General features: G+C 37.4%; 1 protein-coding gene across 2 annotated transcripts in view; it reads right to left on the reverse strand.

Annotated features, from left to right (window-relative positions):
• Positions 1-20,548, reverse strand: part of plxnb2a.1 (plexin b2a, tandem duplicate 1) — a 107,348-nt gene that overhangs the window by 9,080 nt on the left and 77,720 nt on the right. For both annotated transcript variants that reach the window (XM_084406941.1, XM_084406940.1), the window contains 27 exons: positions 19,986-20,086; positions 19,528-19,660; positions 18,586-18,742; positions 18,075-18,186; positions 17,884-17,995; positions 17,629-17,730; positions 16,321-16,416; positions 15,930-16,017; positions 13,051-13,211; positions 12,396-12,544; positions 12,152-12,266; positions 10,361-10,497; positions 10,098-10,277; positions 9,788-9,899; positions 8,746-8,955; positions 8,450-8,629; positions 8,230-8,366; positions 7,636-7,736; positions 6,004-6,233; positions 5,692-5,873; positions 5,028-5,094; positions 4,805-4,951; positions 4,106-4,262; positions 3,547-3,647; positions 2,824-2,908; positions 2,413-2,564; positions 2,134-2,294 (listed from right to left, as the gene is read on the reverse strand). In XM_084406941.1, the coding sequence (XP_084263067.1) occupies positions 2,134-2,294; positions 2,413-2,564; positions 2,824-2,908; positions 3,547-3,647; positions 4,106-4,262; positions 4,805-4,951; positions 5,028-5,094; positions 5,692-5,873; positions 6,004-6,233; positions 7,636-7,736; positions 8,230-8,366; positions 8,450-8,629; positions 8,746-8,955; positions 9,788-9,899; positions 10,098-10,277; positions 10,361-10,497; positions 12,152-12,266; positions 12,396-12,544; positions 13,051-13,211; positions 15,930-16,017; positions 16,321-16,416; positions 17,629-17,730; positions 17,884-17,995; positions 18,075-18,186; positions 18,586-18,742; positions 19,528-19,660; positions 19,986-20,086 (3,665 nt within the window). The remainder of the gene's footprint in view (positions 1-2,133; positions 2,295-2,412; positions 2,565-2,823; positions 2,909-3,546; positions 3,648-4,105; positions 4,263-4,804; positions 4,952-5,027; positions 5,095-5,691; positions 5,874-6,003; positions 6,234-7,635; positions 7,737-8,229; positions 8,367-8,449; positions 8,630-8,745; positions 8,956-9,787; positions 9,900-10,097; positions 10,278-10,360; positions 10,498-12,151; positions 12,267-12,395; positions 12,545-13,050; positions 13,212-15,929; positions 16,018-16,320; positions 16,417-17,628; positions 17,731-17,883; positions 17,996-18,074; positions 18,187-18,585; positions 18,743-19,527; positions 19,661-19,985; positions 20,087-20,548) is intronic.

Below are 20,548 nucleotides of genomic sequence, written 5' to 3' on the forward strand. Positions count from 1 at the left end.
CGTTGGAAGCTTTTTTCTGCATGGTGTGAGGAACAAGGACTCGTTCCTGCAACGTGTGGCATTCCGAGTATTTTAAGATTTCTTCAACGTTTACTGGAAGAAGGAAAAGCAGCTTCTACGCTGAAAGTGTACGTTGCTGCTATTTCTGCATATCATGTTCCAGTTGGTGGATCTTCTCTTGGCTCTCACAGTCTTGTCTGCAGTTTTCTGAAGGGTGCACGCCGTCTGAACCCTGCTCGGAATCCTCATTTTCCTGTGTGGGATTTGTCACTCGTGCTTGATTTCCTGGGCTCACCCCAGTTTGAGCCCTTGCAAAGCATTGACATTAAATGGCTGTCTTTGAAGACTTCTTTTTTGTTAGCTATTGCTACTGCAAAACGAGTTAGTGAGTTGCACGCACTGTCTGTTGACAAACTATGTTTGCGTTGGTTACCGGATGACTCCGGGGTGGTTCTACGACCAAATCCTTCTTTTCTTCCGAAGGTTCTTCTTCCTCAGTTCATAAATCAGCATATCGAACTGGCCTCTTTTCAGACTTCTTCAGAGTCTGATCTAAGTGCCCAACTTTTGTGCCCTGTCCGTGCCTTGAAATATTATGTGAACTCTACTGCTCAGATTAGACAGTCAGACCAGCTATTTGTCTGCTATGGTGGTGTGAAGAAAGGTGCTCCAGTGTCGAAGCAAAGGTTGTCGAACTGGATAGTGGAGACAATTACGTTGGCCTACAAGGCAGCAGGAAGACCTTTGCCCTGTGGACTAACTTGCCATTCCACTAGGGCCATCTCATCTTCATGGGCTGTTTTTAGAGGAGTTCCCCTGGTGGATATCTGCACTGCTGCAACCTGGGCTTCTCCATGCACGTTTGCCCGGTTTTATAAGGTCAACGTTGCTGCTCATCATGCCGTTAGTTCTGCGGTTCTTCTGGAGCGGCCTTAAATCATCAGGTGGGTGGCATTCCTCATGACTATGTTGGTATGTGTCATCCATAGTGTTTACACTGCCTCTGGCGGTCAGTAAGAATGAAACAGAACGCTAGTTACGTATGTAACTGTGGTTCTGTGAATTCTGGATGACCGCCAGAGTTCTCAGTCACTCGGAATGCGCGAGAAAGGCGTACCGAGGTAGATTGCTGAGCTACTGTAGCCTATAATCCTCCAGGGCTCAGCATACGTCACGCAACGTGACTTTGTTGGTATATTTACTCGACCTATCTTAGCTGGCGCAGCGATTATCCATAGTGTTTACACTGCCTCTGGCGGTCATCCAGAATTCACAGAACCACAGTTACATACGTAACTAGCGATTTTTCTTTTATGTCAAAAATCATTAAAGATCATGTTCCATGAAGATATTCTGTAAATTTCCTACCATAAATATATAAAACATTTTGAATGAAGCACAATCACGAAGATAAATTGACAACTTTAAAGGCGATTTTCTCTCTGTTTCGATTTTTTTTTTGCACCCTCAGATTCCAGATTTTCAAATAGTTGTATCTCGGCCAAATATTGTCATATCCTAACAAACCATACATCAATGGAAAGCTTACTTATTCATGTGACTGGTTTTGTGGTCCAGGGTCACAAATGTGAAAGTTATTTTTAAATTGCAAGACCTCACAACCAGCATAATGTTCACTGAATTTACAATCAATTGTTATTATAAAAAATTACATTTAAATATATAACAATATAATATAATATAATATAATATAATATAATATAATATAATATAATATAATATAATATAATATAATATAATATAAGGCAGGGAATTTACAATTGTTATTATAAAATACATTATTTATACAGTATATAAATACATATATAATTTAAATAAAATGTTTAATATAATATAATATAATATAATATATAATATAATAATATATAATAATATATGTTAATTTACCATGAATTATTTAAAAAATACATAGGGCCTATATTTTGGAAAAATGTCTCATTGTTTACAATGAAAGTCAGTGAAACTCCTGAAGAAAGAAAGTTAACAGTTTGGAGTGACATGGCATGAAAGAGTAAATTGAAGACAGAATTTTTCATTTTTAGTGAATGATTCTTTTAAGCAGGGAATGTTCAGAACTGTTGAGTGTTAAACAGTTTTAACAGTGTTTCATACCTGTTGGTCTTCCAAATGTGAATGGTCTCTTCATCAACATTGTCATGTTTTAGAGCTTGTTCATCCAAGAAGTCAAAGAAGTACTTGACTGCAGGTGGAACCACAGTCCCGGGACACAACACGCTGCGGAAGAAATCATCCACAAACTGCTGCAGTGTGCCCTGTAACAAAAGCACAGCACATTGCTTTCCAATTCACCTCAGTCGTTTCCAATCAAATTCAAGTGTGAAATGTGAATGAAATGTTCAAATGTACAAGCAAATATTCAGTCTACTATACCTTCATAGAGAGCAGTCTGGTCAGGTAAATCTCAGTGATGGCTTTCGTCGTGGCCTTGTCTTTCATACTCCCCCTCTTTGATTTCACTTCGTCAAGCTCATCCGCTGGTCTCACCAGGTGAAATACTTTATCGTCCTCCAGCAAAGCATTTCCTGTTCAACATAAAACAAGCACAATTGAAGGACTGATTGCTCTTCCTGTGTGGAGAACAGTTATTTGAAACACTTATTCGGTCCATTAGCTTGGATTCAGTTCTACTTTACTCTTCATTTAGTGCACCAGAAGATTTCATTCATTCTGTCAATATGTTTTGGACTATTAAGGGGATCAATAAGAAGCAATGCACTGGTGTCATTAAAACACAATTGGTGGTAGTAATTTAAGACTTCAATACACTTCAAAGTCACTAACTTTCTTCGTGGTTGTCTTGATTCTGGTCGAAAGACTGCTGGGTGTGCAGAACTCTAGACAAGACAAGGGTGGCACAATCCCTCACCTAACACAAACACACACACACACACACACACACACACAGAATACAATAGATAACCATCAATTCAGACACAAAATGGTATTAGTTTTAATTTTAACAAGAAATAATAAGGAAGCATATTTTCAAAATTAACTTATTTTTACATCCGATTACTTAAATATGTAGTTCTTTTTTTATGCCTTTAATAAATAAGACATCACAAAAAGATTGACAAGTAGAGAGAATTTCTTATTAAAAAACATTTGTAATAATATAATAATAATAATAATAATAATAATAATAGTAAAATTATTAGTATGAATATTTATAATATATATAATAATTTTGATATATAAAAATACAATATTTTATAATAGTATTGTAAATATATAGTGGTATTGTATTTCGTTTAATAAAATAATACAGAATATCAATATATAATTAAATAAAGGCCTGTAATAAAATAAAATAAAACAACAAATAATAACATAAAAAAATGCATTAACTACAAAAAAACTGAGTTAATCACAAATCAAATCATTTTAATACACTGTCAATTATAGCACAGTGATGTGCTCTTCAAGACAACATTAATCAGTGAGAAACATAAGAGAGCCATCATTTTTCAGTTTCTGACAGGAAGCACTTATGCAAATACTCACATTGTAATGGGCCAGCGTGTTGATTCGTTTCCACCTTCCCTCTTTCTGTGATGTCAAGTCCAGATCAGACAGGATCTGCCCTGTAGAGCCAGGGCGCCACTCTGTGGCAAGAAGAGAAAGTAATGTCTTACAACACGTTATGAAGGAGGGAAAAAAAACCAACAAACTAGGCACGAATTACACTTGACAACCTGAGAAAAAGAAAATCCCTGGCTGGTTTTTCCCTACACTACTTCTTTTTAACCAGATTCGTCTGTCTGATGGATGATGCGAGACATCGGCTTTAACAATTCAGCACATTTGGAAGAACAACTCATTAAGAACTGCAGGAGTGCAGACCGACATGCACAAAATCCCACCATTAATCAAACCGCTATCTGTGCAGAGCCGGGATTAAGCGCGTCTTCCTCCAATTCCTTTAAATGCAGCACGTTGTTAATAAAGAGAGCTATTTATGCGTGTTACTTTCATAAAGTTTAGAAGCTTTTGGAAATGTTCCTGCTGTAATGAATCATAAGTGCTGGGTGGTAAGGAAATTCAAATGTATGCGAGGTCTAACCGAGTGCGACGCTGTCCACCGTGGGTCTCTGGGAGTAGGGCAGATTCCTGTACACTTGCTCGATGATCTTCTCCTTCACTTGGGAGATGCTGTCACAGTTCAGGACTTTGACAGGGGTCACGTCGGGACCCTCACCGTGAACCAGCACCTGCAGGGTCTAAAAAGATCAAACAGGCTTTAGTATACTGGTACCGTCAAGTGTACAAAAGTCATCAAATAAACAAACAGATAAGAATCACTAGTCAATTACTGCTAAAATCTTGGTTGTAATCCGCTAACAAAATAAGAGTATCGGTTTTGTTTGTTTTCCAAGCTCGCATGAATCGTTCTCAGCCAAAACAGTTTCCTCCAGCGGATAATGGCTGTTCAGTCCCTGAGGAGCAGTTTTACGGTCGAGAATGAGATTACAGACTCACTGCTGGGCAATGAAATGGTGTTAGGAGAACAATGATGGACACACTAACACTGGCTCTGCTTTCCTGAGTCTCTATCACCATTCTGTATTAACAAGCTTTCCGTTGAACAGGTCCCTTACTGACCGTTTCTGCTAGGAAACCACTTTGTAGACATATTAGGAGTAAACAGACATGCCACACACTTCAGAAACAAGTGTGGTTTCTAAAATATGTTTTCCAGGTAATTCCATCATCAGACACTAAACTGTCCTAATGGAAATGAGAAAATACTTCAAGTACTTACCAAAATACTGTACTCAACATCATCCCCCAGAAGTCCCGTGTCGTTTAGAGTGTACTTGGCTTTCTTCATCTTGGCATCAACTGGACCTTTTTCCACCTGATGTTTAATGGCTTTAAAGAGCTTATAGAGCGGCTCACCGGCTGAGTCCTGCAAGAACACATTAGTCAGCCTCCATAACCAGAAAACAATTGCTGCAATATCTATTTGTAGCAAAATTGCTCACCTTCAGGAACTGGTAGAGACATATGGACATCCAGTTACACAACATCCTCTCCACAACCGTCTCAGATCTAAACAGGAAACACAGACCAAAAAAAAAAAAAAAAGCTTTGTTATCTTGCATTCGGATAAATTATGATCTTCATTTGAACGATCCTGATATTGATTCCTTAATCACAAGATTGTACTTTTCTCAGTGTCTCTTTTCAACGTATACATTAAACAATAGAACACAAGCTCAGCACACAAAAACAAAATACAACGAAACCAGTGTAGAACGATTCACAAACAAATGACCCGTTTCATTTAATGAATGGTTCAAAAAAGACACGTTGCCAGTGTGAAACACTGCCCTGTATAATATACAGCATAATATGGAAGAATATATAAACAAAATGAACAACAGAACAAAAATATACCTAAATAAATCTGAATAAAATTGAATCAAAACAGGAATCAAACTGAATGGCGAGCTTGTGAATTGGAATCAAATTGAATCAGGGACTCCCTACTAAGGTTGTTTACTCGTACAAATTAAAAGGGCCAAGTCTATGATATGAAGTCTAAAGTCATTCATTATTGCGTTCAATCAATTGCAGAAAAATTGCGCAACAATATATATAGTGATAATTGCGGACACATGAATTTGATTTGGCGTCGGTTCTGACCTGCGGAGCATGAGTTTGGGATTCTTGCTGTGGACATATTCCTCCATGAGCTCCAGCAAGAGGGTTCTCATGATGTCCGTGTAATACTCCAGCTTGCCGTGTAGCGCCACCGTCAACAGGGAGGCAAAGTAAACCTTATTCCTGGCATTGAACTCCTGCCGGCCCTCCAGGGTACGAATGAACTACAACACACAGATATAGTACATAAGTCAGCTAATACATCAAATCCAGTAGTACACAGATATAGTAGAGCAGAAAACACATTTCAGAATGTCACCAGGGTGTAGTCTGGAAACAAAGTTAAGGTCTCACGTTGATGAGGAAGGTTTTGCTGTTCAGGAGATTGGAGAACTGGTTGAGCGCCTGGTCTACAATGGGTCTGCGGGATTCTGGGATATCCAGCTTGCCAGTGATCATGACATCGTTGGCTCCATCTTTGGAGGGCAGGAAGAAAACGCGGTTGGTGTAGTTCTTGTAGTCCAGGAATGGGATTCGAGCTTCACTCAGATCACTAGTGTGGTCCTCCATCTCTATCATAAGATCTAAGAGAAACAGAGAGTTGATGCTTTGTTCTGCTAAAAAAAAAATATGTGACCAGTCACGGAAAGTAGGGACACAAGTCGGTTCTGGGGCATTTTGAGTTATTCACGTATTCTGAAAGTGTAGTATTCAAGCTTTCCAACGATGTGTAACACATGGAAATCTGATAATATTTGGAGAAGTTGTGGCCATTTGAAGGTAGGCACTCAAAAAAACTGAAATGGTAGAAATCTGCTTCTAAAGATTGGCAAGTTCTCACCCTTCTGGGAATGACAATAGGGCTCATTTACATCTCATTTAGATAAGTCATACCCCCTGTAAAGCTCCCCCGTCTCCCCCTCCCCCCTGAATGTACCAATTCTACAAATTCTCTAAATAAAACATCTCCAGTTAACTGGCAGAGCATTCATTTAGTTCGTTTTTTAAATAAGATACTAGCGCTGAAATGTGTTTTTTTTAATCAAGTGATCAAAGTGCTCGTTGCCGCTGCGATCAGTGGCGCAGATGCAGTGTTTACTCGTGTGGCTCGCGCACACACTGCATTGTCTTCACTCGACGCGCGCTTCAATCCGTTGCGTTGCGGATACTCTCTATTCGTTCTGTTGAAATAACAAAATAATTCAAACGTTTGCGTGTCCCTGCTTGATATACAACCACTGATGAACATAATCGTTTTGATGAGAGAAAAAAAACTATACGAAAAAAAAAAAAAAAAAAAAACCTATACAAGGGCAGATTCGAACTCTCAACCTCTGACACGGCTGGCGAAAGCTCTACCACTGTACCATTCAGTGGTAGAGCAGATCTATATATTGGCACTGACAACATGTATTAGGCTACATCTCATTAAACGACAAATTAAACCCCATGTAACCTAAACCTACTATTTAAATCGATTGCTGGACATCGTAATGTTATTGGCGTCCATCTTCATTGAATTTTGAAATCAGATAGAGCCGGCCAGAGCGCTGCATAATAAGTAGCCACGCCGGCTTATTCAGTATGGAAATACACACCGACAATGACACGCGCGTCAAAATGTACGCTTTTAAATATACCAATACTGCTATCTCAAACATGGAGAGGCTTCTTCATGATCTCAACTAACAGATTCTGCAAAAAAACGAAAATCACCAATTTTGAAAAAAAAAAAACAGATTCTTTCTCATTTTGCTCGAAAGTTGTGCTGCCGACTTGTGTCCCTGGTTTCCGTGACGGGTCACATATTTGCTGAAGTGACAAGCAAAAAACATACAAACGAAGTCAGAAAACCACATAGTGGACCACATAGACTAATTCATAGTTTGTTCATCCCAAGACAAAAAGACTCAATTTGAATACAAGATGATAAACTATTTGAGAAGCAGGAAAAAGTCTGCCAGTATGAATGGCTTGAGATCTTACCAGTGAACTCTTTTTTACAGCGATCTCGGACACTCTCTTCTAAATTCGCCAGTTGATTTTTGATCTTCTCATACTCTCTTTCTGCCTGCTGGCTTTTCCTCCTGTACACATGCAAAAACAAAAAAAATTTTTTATCTTATTTACTTATGCATATGACTTAATTTTTTATTGATAGTAGAGAGAGAGCGAGAGAGCAGGAAATCCTAATACTGTTTATTTGCTGTTCAAAGTGATTTTTAATTTATGGTTTGATTATTATTTTTTTATCCACTTAATTTAATTGACTTATTATTAATCAATTTAAATACAATACCTTTTTATTTTTTAATAACACTTGAGCATAAGGACAGGAAATCCAGATAATATGTTTATTTGCTGTTAACATTCAAAGTGAATTTTTTTATTTGATTTACTCATTATTTATTATTTGTTATAGACAGAAAGGAAAGGAAATGATAGAGAGAAATGGAGGGAATGAGACCATATGAAGAAAACGTATGTCTGAGCGTGTGCGCAACTCACTAGACCATAGCTTTGAAATCAAAGTTATTAAGTTCACATTATTACGGTCTGGTGCACTCTGAGGTTTGTTACCTGTAGCAATAGACCGACGCTGCAATGAAGAGGACCATGGGAATGAGGACAGCAGGAATGATGATGTAAAGAGGAACCTCGTATTTCCTCTCAAAGTGTACAGAGCCGACTTTCCACTCGCCTTTTCCGAATTTGATCTGAAAAAGACGAGAAACTTTGAACGCAGGGTAAAATTGGTCAGAACAACTGTGATTAAAACTTGAGGAGAACAGTCTCTAACCAGCAGCTCCATGGCCTCTGAGCTGGTGTCTCTGCGATGGCGTCTGGAGGTGGATTTAGGAGGGCTGGAGGGGGCCACGAGGAACAACTTATCATCCTCTAGGATTGTCACCACGCACTGCTCATCGCCCACAAATGCCTGGGCCTCTTTAGCAGTCATGGCTTTGGAAAAACCTCGACCCTGTAACACAGAAGCAATGAAGCAGTGATTTTTTTAGAAAGCACAATCACCAGTTACTGAAACAAAACCCTCTTATATCATCTTTACTGTAAAATAGCGTTAGAAAAAATACTTGCATTAACATTGATGATGCTGTTTTCCGTGATGGCTTTATCGATCAAAGTTTCAAACGAGGGGTCTGGATGGTAAACAAAATGAGTCAAGTTCTCCACCAAGTTGTCTAGCTGGATGATGATTCTTAAGGAAAGGTTCACATATGTCTTGTTCACAACCGGAGAGAGGAACTCCAGTACGGAGTCGTTCTTGCTGCTAACTTCTTGAACGAACTGTAGGAAAGAAAAACAAGTCAGTTTATCTCTGTATAAAACACATTTCACAAATGTCTGAGCACTAAAAAAGAAATGAGACAGCATGGTGTCAGCTGCGTGATGAATGTTGCTTATTAACATTAAGAGAAGGGAGATAGAGGGAAGGAAATATTAGGAAGATACAGACAGAGGAGAGTGAGAGAGGAAAGGGAACTCTTCAGCTTGGAACCAAGCAATGGGTTATGACAGCCAGACATTTGATCAAAAGGAAATTGCACGAAAATGAAATGCTGACATTTCTTAAGTCGAGCCAATCAATAACATCTGACAGAACAAAAATAGGAAACCAGGAGATTTAAAATTAAAGCACAAGCAACTTATTCAGTTATCGTAATATTAAAGAGATGAAAATAAAAATGCTTTCGATAAACAATAACTTAAATTTAAGCTGTTTAGACAACATTTATTGTGATTTTTATCCTTTTTAGAGTCTGTGGTCACTATCAACAACGAAAATACCTGTTTGGCTTTTATATACTATTGATTTATTTTTTATTTTTGTATTAAGTTTTAGTCATTTTTTTATATTTCTACTTTGCTTAAATTTATTGTTTTAATTTGAGTAATTTTAGTACTTAAACTCATTTTATTTCAGTTAGTTGCCAAGGAAACACTTCTTTTTAAAAAAAAATCTAATACGTAAACTGTGACATCTGAACTTTGAATATTTTAGGTGAACTATTTCGTTGAGGAATTCGTTTCGTTTCAAATTCCACCCTTGCTTATTGTAAGAGACCACTAACTCGACCACAGATCGGTGCAAAAGCATCATGACAAACATGAGACGCACCTCCATGTCGCCAGAGTCGGGATTTAACTCGTCAGAAGAGGGCAGCACTCGCATGGTGGCTCTTTGCACCTGATCAAATCCAGATCCTATAACTAAGATCTTACGGCCTCCACTGAAAACACACAAACAAACATACAGACATGTAGCACTTACATACACAGCCATTTATTCTCACCCCTGGACCCACCCCTGTTGACGTCTTATTTGTGATCAGATTTTCAAAACCATGGCATTCAACGTTAGAAATGCCTAATAGCGAGCGACAGTACAGCCACCTGTATGTGTGAGCAAAGATTAAGAACGGACTTACCAAACAAAGCTGGCCTGTGGGGTGTACTCTGTAACTTTGGGATTTGTTGAGTATTCGAATCCGCTGACTTCTTTGAAAGTGTCCTTGCCGTACTTCACAACAACAAACAACTTATCTGAAGGAATCTTCTGTCCTTTATATGGGCCAGTTTTGCAGGTGATCTCCTTGCCAAATGTCAACCTACATGTTTGAAAACAGAGGCACAATCAGGATTGGACAAAGATCCAAATCTTCCAGAAATCTACTGCTTGCTTGTTACTCACACTTCACAAGGCTCTCTGTCCACTGTGATGCTGATGTCATCTTTACTAGCCGTGTCTAGGTACTGTCCTGTGATAGTGATGATGGTTCCTCCAGCAGCTGGGCCTTTAGAGGGGGACACAGTCATGGGGACAGGATCCTTGAAGATGGGAAGAAAACTCTTTCTGTTAACATTTGCTCACTTACAGCTCCCTGAGAGCTCATTTTTCTACATTAGACTAGCTTTATTAAATATTAATAAGGCTATGTATGCACAGTCAGTGTTTAGGAGAAAACATAACTTCAATTGAAACTCTGAAAAGATATAACAACATATACAGTGCTATGCATAAGTTTAGACACCCATGCTAAAGTTGACTAAAAAGAGGAATAAAAAATCATTTTTTGGAAATTGAACTTAATGCCTTAATTTAAAAAAATAGGAAAAATCCAACCTTTAAGGACACCAATTTTCTTTGTGAATGAATAATGTATCGTAAATAAATAAATGTTCTTCCTTAAAATACAGGGTGCATAAGTTTGGACACCCCTATGTTAAATTCCCATAGAGGCAGGCAGATTTTTATTTTTAAGTATTTTTTTTTATTTATTTTTTAGGATACTATGCATCCTGATAAAGTTCCCTTGGCCTTTGGAATTAAAATAGCCCCACATCATCACATAGCCTTCACCATACCTAGAGATTGGCATGGGGTACTTTCCATAAGATCATCTCTCAATGCAAATCAAACTAGCTATTAGGCTAACTGAAATAAAACCATGCCAATCTCTAGGTATGGTGAAGGCTATGTGATGATGTGGGGCTATTTTATTTCCAAAGGCCAAGGGAACTTTATCAGGATGCATAGTATCCTGGATCCATGAAGTAACTGGCCTTTAAAAATAAAAATCTGCCTGCCTCTATGGGAATTTAACATAGGGGTGTCCAAACTTATGCACCTGTATTTTAAGGAAGAACATTTATTTATTTACGATACATTATTCATTCACAAAGAAAATTGGTGTCCTTAAAGGTTGGATTTTTCCTATTTTTTTAAATTAAGGCATTAAGTTCAGTTTCCAAAAGATTATTTTTTATTCCTCTTTTTAGTCAACTTTAGGATGGGTGTCTAAACTTATGCATAGCACTGTACATACACTACATTTTGGGGTCAGTAAGATTTTTTTAATTAATACATTTATTCATCAAGGATGCACTGAACTGATCAAAAGTGACAGTAAATACATTTTTAATGTTACAAAAAATATATATGTTAAATCATTTTGTTCATTTTAAACTTTTAAATAAATGTTGGTACATCATATGTATATGTAGGAAAAATGTATATGTAGGATTAAATTGAAATACTATTTTACAATATTATTTACTGCATTTTTGATTACAAATGCAACTTTGGTGAACATACTGTAACAGACGTCTTTCAAAAACATAAAATCTTACAGATAAAAAAAAAAATTCAAAACCTATTTTACTTTGTGACTTATTTCCTGAGCAAAACTGAATATTCTGCTCTATTTTGACCTTGGACTGGATCATTTATTAACAAATTAAATCATTTTGATTTCTTCATTTTAAATTCATTTACAAGATTTCTTTGGTCAACCATCTTCACAAGCTCCATTTTGCTGGTTAATAGCATGACAATGCTGGTTCACTGGATCAGCAAGGGAATTCCTGCTAGTCTAAACTGGTATTTTCAGGGGTGCAACAAATTAGAAATAAGATTACAATCTTAGAAATTAGAAACAATCTGATGAGGCCACAAAGTCTTCCTAACAGAGAAAGCAGTTACCCTGTAAGTGAATGACACTTCCGACTTTCCTACTTTCCCCCCTTTCACTTTCACTTCCACTGGCCCAACTGGATTCTGCAGGGGTGTGGAGGAATGCCCAATCTCACATACGACACTGAAACACAACGGTAGAACAGAACTATAAGCTAAACAGCTATTTCTAACTTACATATACAAGATGGATGCATTTTAAATGCTCTATATAATCAATGCATATTCATCTAATATGGTGTTCATGCAGTACCTGGTAGAGACTGAGTATCTCTCTGGCTGATGTATACATGGCACTCCGGCCACAGTGATGTTTTCAATGTCCTCCTGCTTGATGCCCAAGTTAGAGCCTTTTATTGTAACAGAGATCTGTCCGTTTATCGGCCCATACTGGGGAACAATCTGGAATGAAAGCAGAACAGCAAAGTTAAAAGAGACCTATAACACTCAAAACCGTAAACTAGAGTCACAAAGATTACCCATAACCACTGAGCCCTTGAGTGATACAGCTGCTTCGGAGAAAATCGTTTGCCAGATGACAAATAATAAAACACCATCAGGCGCGGGCGGCGCGATCATTAGAGTCTCAGATGGATTCAACAAAACACTAAAGTGAGAGACTGAGATTGTGACTACCAGAGCAGCCATCTATATATCATTTAGGCATGAAAAATTTAGAAAACGATGAAAAGGAATGGTGTTTTCAAGAGAAGATGAAGAGTGGAAATTTATGAACTGCATTTGAACCGGGAATGGCGATTTGTAATCGCTGACGTCACGCCAATGAGATGTTCTTTGATGCATTTTGGAGTTTAGTTTGAAGTGTCAATGAATTTTAACAAACTGTATGCATTCCTAGTGTTAGCAAAGTTTAAAATAGGGAGAAAAACAAGACGACCGGTCCTCACATCAGTGATCTTTGGAGGTGGACACTCCTGCAGCTCCGTGTTACACAGGCTTCTGTAGATGCAGGATTTTGGGGTGTCGCACCACACGCAGTTATACTTCGGGTCAGCGTTCTTACACAGACTGCAGTCCTCACGTCTTACTGAACAATTGTAGAGCACCACTGGGAAGAAAAATAGAGGAAACGAAACAACACTGACACTGAATTCATCATCTTCAACAAAATAAGGCTCAAAATTGTCCTTGGTCTTTTTGTTTTGTAGAGGAATAAACATTTCATTAAACACTGCTGTTTACCAGTATGCTTTCAGAAATTATGAGTTATGCAAATTAGGCTGTTTATTGTTGTATGTGGTGATTTATTAGTCACATTTAGCACAAAAATGTGTATGCAAGTTTGATGCTGTCACCAAATTGTCCAGTTGAGGTTCTCACTGTTTTTATGGCTGATAATGCTCAGAATAGGTAGGCTGACAGACATATGTATTCAAAAATATTGGCTTCGATATACTGTAGTTAGCTCCATTTGATTAATACATTGTAGCATAGCTTACTACATTTTCATAAAGTTTGACTGTAGCTTAAGGGATAGTTCATGTGTAGACATGTTTAGCAGATGAGGATTGAAAATGGCATCTTTCAGTTAAAAAATGCACATCAAATCGACCTGGATGACGTACATGTGCTTGCTACAAGCTACTTATACCTATTATGCTTTTTTGGATATTAACTGTCATGTACTGTAGTGTGTTATATAGCTGTTTGTGAATGTAAAAGGGCTGCAAAAGTTTCAAAGATCAAAGTGCACAATAAATGTTATTGTCGCCCCCCAAAAAAAAAACAAAAAAAACTGAACTGCCTGAAATGAATGAATTCAGTAATCCCAGTCTTACTTCCTGCACGAACCTACGTAGGTTTGTAACAAATCTGCATAATGCCCGCTGCGCATATGGTCTTTATTGGCTGCCGTTGAACAACGTCTACTTTGACCAGCCCTCAAACACTGTAGTTTGTAGCCAGGAAGAGTTTGGTTTGTGTTGTCCACATGTCGAGAAGATGCTGTTTTCCGCATTGAGAAAGCAAATCCACTTTCCATGCATTTCCAAAGGATGAGGACTCGGGATCGAATTGAAATGGTAAAACTGACGCCATCGTTACTGTTTGTATCACTGTGTATACAAGTCTCCGGAAGCCATTGGAGCTAAAATTCAGATACGGTAAAAGCCGTTTCATTACCAACACGTGCTGTAAGCGGTAGACAAATCACAACAGACTGGGTCATCTGACCAATCAGAGCAGAGTAAGCTCTCGGAAAGGAGGGGTTTAGAGAGACTAGATCCTTTATTGAACCATTTCAGGCACTGTGAGAAAAGAGGCGATGCTGCAATGTAAATTATAAGAAAATAACAGTTTTTTGATCTTGGATGCATGTAAACTTATTGCAAAAGACCTCCAAAACAAAATTAGAAACCTTTAAAATAGCATAACAGGGACACTTTAAATTAGTTCACCCATAAATTAAAAACTATTTGAAACACTTTTTTTTTTTTATCTGAAAGATGCCATTTTCAAAGTGCTCATCTGCTAAACTTGTCCAAAACATCCCTAGATATAAAAACAAGATTCATGAGATCAGTTTCCAAGATGTAAATGATAACTTATGTTAATCTGCTTATTTTAAGTCATTCATCAGATGTGTTTCAGGGCCGGATTATCCATAGACGGGATTGGGCGAGTGCCCTGGGGCACCAGCCAATAGGGGGGCACCCAGGGCCAGATCATCCAATGGGCATTATGGAGCCAAAGCGAGTGGAAGAAAAAAAAAATCCTTTTTTTTTTTACATTTCTGATAACGGAGCGTATATTTAAATATCTACAGTGGCACAGGTCGTAGGGCGTGAGGTGCTTGAAAGTAGCTTTTGACACGTTCGACCCGAGTTCGAATCCGCCTTTTGCCGAACTCGCTCTTCTCCCTTTTCCCAACATTTAAATTTATAGCCTAACATAAAGGTCTCTAGCGTTATATTTTGCCAACGAACTAAAATCGAAACCGTTATATAGCTTTGTGCCTTTATAAAACACCACAAAAATTTTTAATTAAGTAGCCTATATAGGCATTTTGTTTGTGCTGCGTGATTTAAAGAAAAGAGCGCACTTTGCTCACGCGATCAGCATGGTGATCTGGTGTTTTCTCCAAAATAAAAGCTCAAGGGTTTATTTCTTGCAAGTGAAGAAATTAGGACCAAAGTATTGTAATTTTCCTATACTATAGTGTAATGTAAAATATACTTTTGAAATGTTCATTTTCATTTATACAGTACATGTATAGGCTATATGGATTTTACATCATAGGAATAATTATATAAATAATTATTCTATTATTATAATAATTGTTTGGCATCCTAAAACACCAGTGATAATGTAATGTAGACTGAGGCTCTATATCATAACTAAAAAGATGTTTGAGCCCTCTTTAATATCCAGGTACAAGTCAATGCTTTTTGTTTGTTAGCTCTTAATTTTGAGCTCTCAAAGTGCACCAGATTGATGCATTTAACCTTAAAATGTACAACATCCAACCAAGGTTGGTCCACCCAACATAGTTTTACAAAATCCTATGGGAAAGAATGATCATTTATGAACTTTACTCCACTATAGTACAACAAAGTTCCTTTTAAGTCAGTAAAACTGTTAATGCCTAATTAAAATGTCCTTCGACAAGACATTGTGCCCAGGGGCCTCTGAATTCTTAATCCGGCCCTGATGTGTTTATACAACCTTTCCAGATATTGAAGATCCACATGTTTACTGGATGAATGCAGTTTCAGAGAAGTTTTCCCGTCTTTAACAACTATTATGAACCAAATTCATTTAAATATACCTCTGAGGGTGCTGTCAATCATCCTCTCTGTGTCTTTATCCTTTATGTAGAACGTCACATTCACCTCTGGCTCTTTGTCATACGCAAACTGGCATAAAAAAAGCAGAATGTTGTCATTAAACATGCAAACAGATACAGACAAACACATCACCGTATCTGGAACAACTGCGTGCCGCAGAAAATTCTCCCCTGATGTTTTTGAGACCCTGATCACCATGTGTTTGCTACGCCCACATAGGACTGAGTCTTACACACACATGCAGCTCAATAGCTGTAAATGCCATATTGGCTGGTGCTCAAACTTCAGAAACAAATCAATGTGTGAACAGAGGAGAAGGGAGGAAGTGAGGGAGACATAATAGGAGGAGGAATACGAGTGGAGAGTACTGACCTCATATCCCTCAAATCTGTACTTTGACCCCTCAGACACCACAGTCACCTCGCCCACCTGTTTCATGAGCTCAGTGCCAATCTGAAAGGTTTTGCCCTGAGAGAGATGGAGAAAATGTAATGCTGTTTATGCAGACTCTTTAAGAAGGCATTTTACTATAAAAAACATTCATAATGTTCTGTGATAAAATAAAAATAGTCTAAACTATATTTTTTTACTTTTGTCCTTGGTAGTGATGTGCGGAACGAGATTATATCCGCGGACACTGTGGATAATATGAGGGTCGGGTGGGCCAAGTAATAAAAAATAACATTCTGATTAATGGCGGGTGGATGAGATAAATCATTAATGATGGATATATTAATGTGTTTAAAGCCTAATTTTTCGCCAGGCACTAATTTTCAGACTTCATTAAGCTACGTACTTGCGGGGTCCACTTGTTTAAACAGCAATGGAGGCAAAACAGATCCGAGAGAAATTTCAAAAAGGAGAATTAAAAAGTGCGGGAGCGTTTTAAGTGAAGTAGTTATCCGAGACGAATCAAGTGCTGGGTATGTGATATGTAACGGCTGTGAAATGCTGTATGTATATGACAATAAACTAATAATGCCTATAAAGCCCAAGCCTTTTCTTGGGCTGATGATTTCTTTTTTTTATCCGCGGATTCGGGTGACGTTAGAGCTGATCAACGCATCACTAGTCACTAGAAAGCTACATAGTTGGGCATAGATTCATGTCTCTTATATCACTTCATATTTATGTATATGTATTATTGTTTAAAAGTTTGGGCTCAGTATGATTTGTATTATTTTATTCAGCAAGAAATAAAAAATAGTGAGAGATCTATTTCAAATAACTTTCTATTCAGCAAAGAATCCTGAAAAAAATGTAGCATGGTTTCCAAAAATAATAAGTAGCACAATTGTTTTCAACATTAAAAACATCAGCTTTGCCAACACAGGAAAAAATGTATTAAATAAAAACTAAACTAAAAAAAACAGTTATTTTACACAGTAATAATATTTCACAATTTTACTGTTGTTTGATCAAAAATGCAGCCTTGGAGAGCAAATGAATCTTGCCGACCCCAAACTTTTGAACGACACATCAAAATAATTAGAATTATGTAAAATGAATTAATGAAATTTAAATCATTATATCATTTTCATTTATTAACGGCATTTAGAAAGCATCCGTTTAAACAGTGGGATAACGCACAGCCACCAGGTCATTATCGCAAAACAAAAAACTTTTTTGTAAAACGTATTTTCTTCAAGAACATCTACTGTAGAAATGCATGTACTTTACCGAATATTTGTCTAGATTTTTGCCCTGAAATTGGATGGGAGTTTTGATGCCAACAGGAATAAGCAGAGGTTCAGGGATCTCAAACTGAGGACACCTGTCATGCTGCAAAAATAAACAAAGAAAGAAAATCAAATAAAACTATTATTAGTCATGTTTTGTCACCAGAAGATAAATCGCTCACCATATATTACTGCACAAACTGGCATATTAATTTATAAGCATGCATTCATTAACTATCATCCTAACATGACTCACCTCAGAGTGTTTGATGATAAGATCTCCCTCGACAGACTCAACACTATCACTGCATGTGTGATCACGAATGTTCCACTGGCAGCCCCACTTACTGGTCACACATGCGATGCACCTGCAGAACACACAACCGACCAATCAGGAAAGAAATTCTGAATGGAATAAACATTTTTAAAAAGCTGCCTGATACTCACGGAGTATTCTCCGATCTTTTCACCACGGCTGCACAGTTGTAGAACTCAAATGCACTGGATGCCACTTCAATGCCTTTATTCACTGTGATTTTCACTGGCACTGCCACAAAATCTACACACACGCATATGGGAAATAGGAATCAAATGGGCTATTAGGTATGAGTAATTCATAAGACCAATTCTGAACTTTTAGAGCTCAACGGGTGATAGCAACGCCAAGATTCTCAAGAAAAGCATGCCTTGATAAAAGCTTATTTAACTCTAGAATCAACAAGTAATAGATTAAGCTTCAGTGTGATTTTTTTTTTCATCTGATCAGTCTCCAAATTAAAAATCACAAAACTAGCAAATTACAAACATGAAGAAATGAAAAACTATTCGTGCCTGACGGCATTTTTAGACATTCTGCTCGACAAACACCATCTGTTTGTTCAGGGAGTAAAGGAGGCAGTAAGAGAAAGGCTTCACAGTAGGTGATTATTAAAGTTAAAGGCAAACATGGAGTTCTCACCTTGTGTCTCAGGTGTGTGCGGGATAAACTCAGAGGTCGGGAGATCACAAATGACCTGTGTGCCTTCCATAGTAGCGTCACTTCTGTGGTCACCAAACTCACACGTAAGTATGTCAGGACTCTTGATACTGGGGAGGGAGGGGATGTCAATCTTCACCTGCAAGTTTCAACCAGAAAACATGGATTTAAGAGTAAACATATAATAAAATATATACAAATATGTTAAATATACAAGTTCTCAAACATTTTAAACATCTGAATTTGTGTGTTTTCTAGTTGTTTATGGTTATTTGATGACAGTTTTTAAATATTCAATATATAGGGTTAAATATAAATAAATAAATAAAAAAGGTAATAATAATAATTTAAGTATAATTAATAAAAACATTTAATTTATTATTAATAATAATAATACATATAAAAGTGATATTATTATAAACATTATACATTTATAATGATTTTTTTTCAATCACTTAACACGATTTTATTGATTTCCATAACTTCTGAAAATCACAATTTTAAAATTCTCTGCCATTTTAAGGTTTTGCATGACTGTGGGAATCCAACAATATGCAATGTGAAAAAGAAAGATGAAATAATATTGATTTCAGCAAATCAGGAGTATACTGTCATTATTCATTACAACTGATCCAGGAAGTTAATTACGGAATACAGGAAGCCTCATCGATCAACCATGACCATTTGAGTTTCTTCTAAGACATATTAGAAATGCATGAAGAGTGCTCTGTGCATTCATGTGGTATGAATAGTTTCAGGTGCCTTGTTTACTAACTTTATCACATCAGCTCATGAAAAAAGATTAGATTCACAGACTGGATCTGTTACAGCCAGTAAATATCAATCCTGAGTCAATCCTTAAGAGGTTAGGGTTTAAAATAACGGCAGACTGTATCACAGCGTGTACGTGTTATGCTTCAGTACCGGTGTCCTTTGCGTTTTCTTGCAGCTGATGTTGGGGGGCTCAAAGGACTGAATTGTTACACATGTTTGTTTTGGACTCCACAACCAGGCATTCTCTCCATCTCCCATGCGACAATCCTTCTTTCTTGTACAACTGCAGGAGAAAAGCAGACAAACATGGGTAATGAGCCACACTGCATTTGCTTTAACAGGTCTGAACACAGGTATGTAACAGCACTAGCTAAAATTTAACAGACAAGTCCAAGACTTGGATTACGCCATATTTTAGAGGTTAACATAGATGGAAGTCACATGACCCAAAGGAGCCATTTATATTTTATTTGGCAGTAGAAATATCAAACTCTGTTGTAGTGTGGCAGTGTTATTACTTGTCCTGTCTTTTACTGGACAAGAATGCCCAAATGTTGTTGTGGTTTTGGTAATGAAATGACCATCATGAAATGACCTAACAGACTTACCGGCCCTCCAACACACACCAGCCACAATATGGGTCCCGTTGGGACACACATGAGTGACAGTCATGCTTCTGCTCACAGGTCTGCACTGGCACTTTGGAGATCTACGCAAAAGAGAAGCAAGACAACATTTAAAAGGCAAATTTGTTTGTTTATTTATTTAGTTTAAGATGCTTAATAGCTGATGCATCTGTAATTTAAGGTTCTGCTTCTCCATTAAGAATGTTAAGCTGTGCTCACAATGGACAAAAAAAGTCCATTGTCAATATTGTACCAAAAAATGAAGCACTGCTCACGCAGAAGCCACTTTCAAACCAAGCAGCTTTCTGTTGGTCAACGCGGCAAATTTGCATGACCAACTTGAACAAAAGTGAAATCTACATCTCTGCATTTCTTACTGACCAATTGAAAGGAAACGTGTGCATGTTTTGTTAAGTAGCTTTTGTTGTTATTTTATGAGTCCCGAATAAAATTTTATGTAAGATTCTGAGTTTTATGTTTGTATGTTGTTTATGTGAAACTTTTCGTGCTGCCATTTTGGCCAGGACTCCCTGGAAGAAGAGATT

This window comes from Rutilus rutilus, assembly GCF_951802725.1.
Source record: "Rutilus rutilus genome assembly, chromosome: 4".
In the NCBI taxonomy this organism is placed as follows: domain Eukaryota; kingdom Metazoa; phylum Chordata; class Actinopteri; order Cypriniformes; family Leuciscidae; genus Rutilus; species Rutilus rutilus.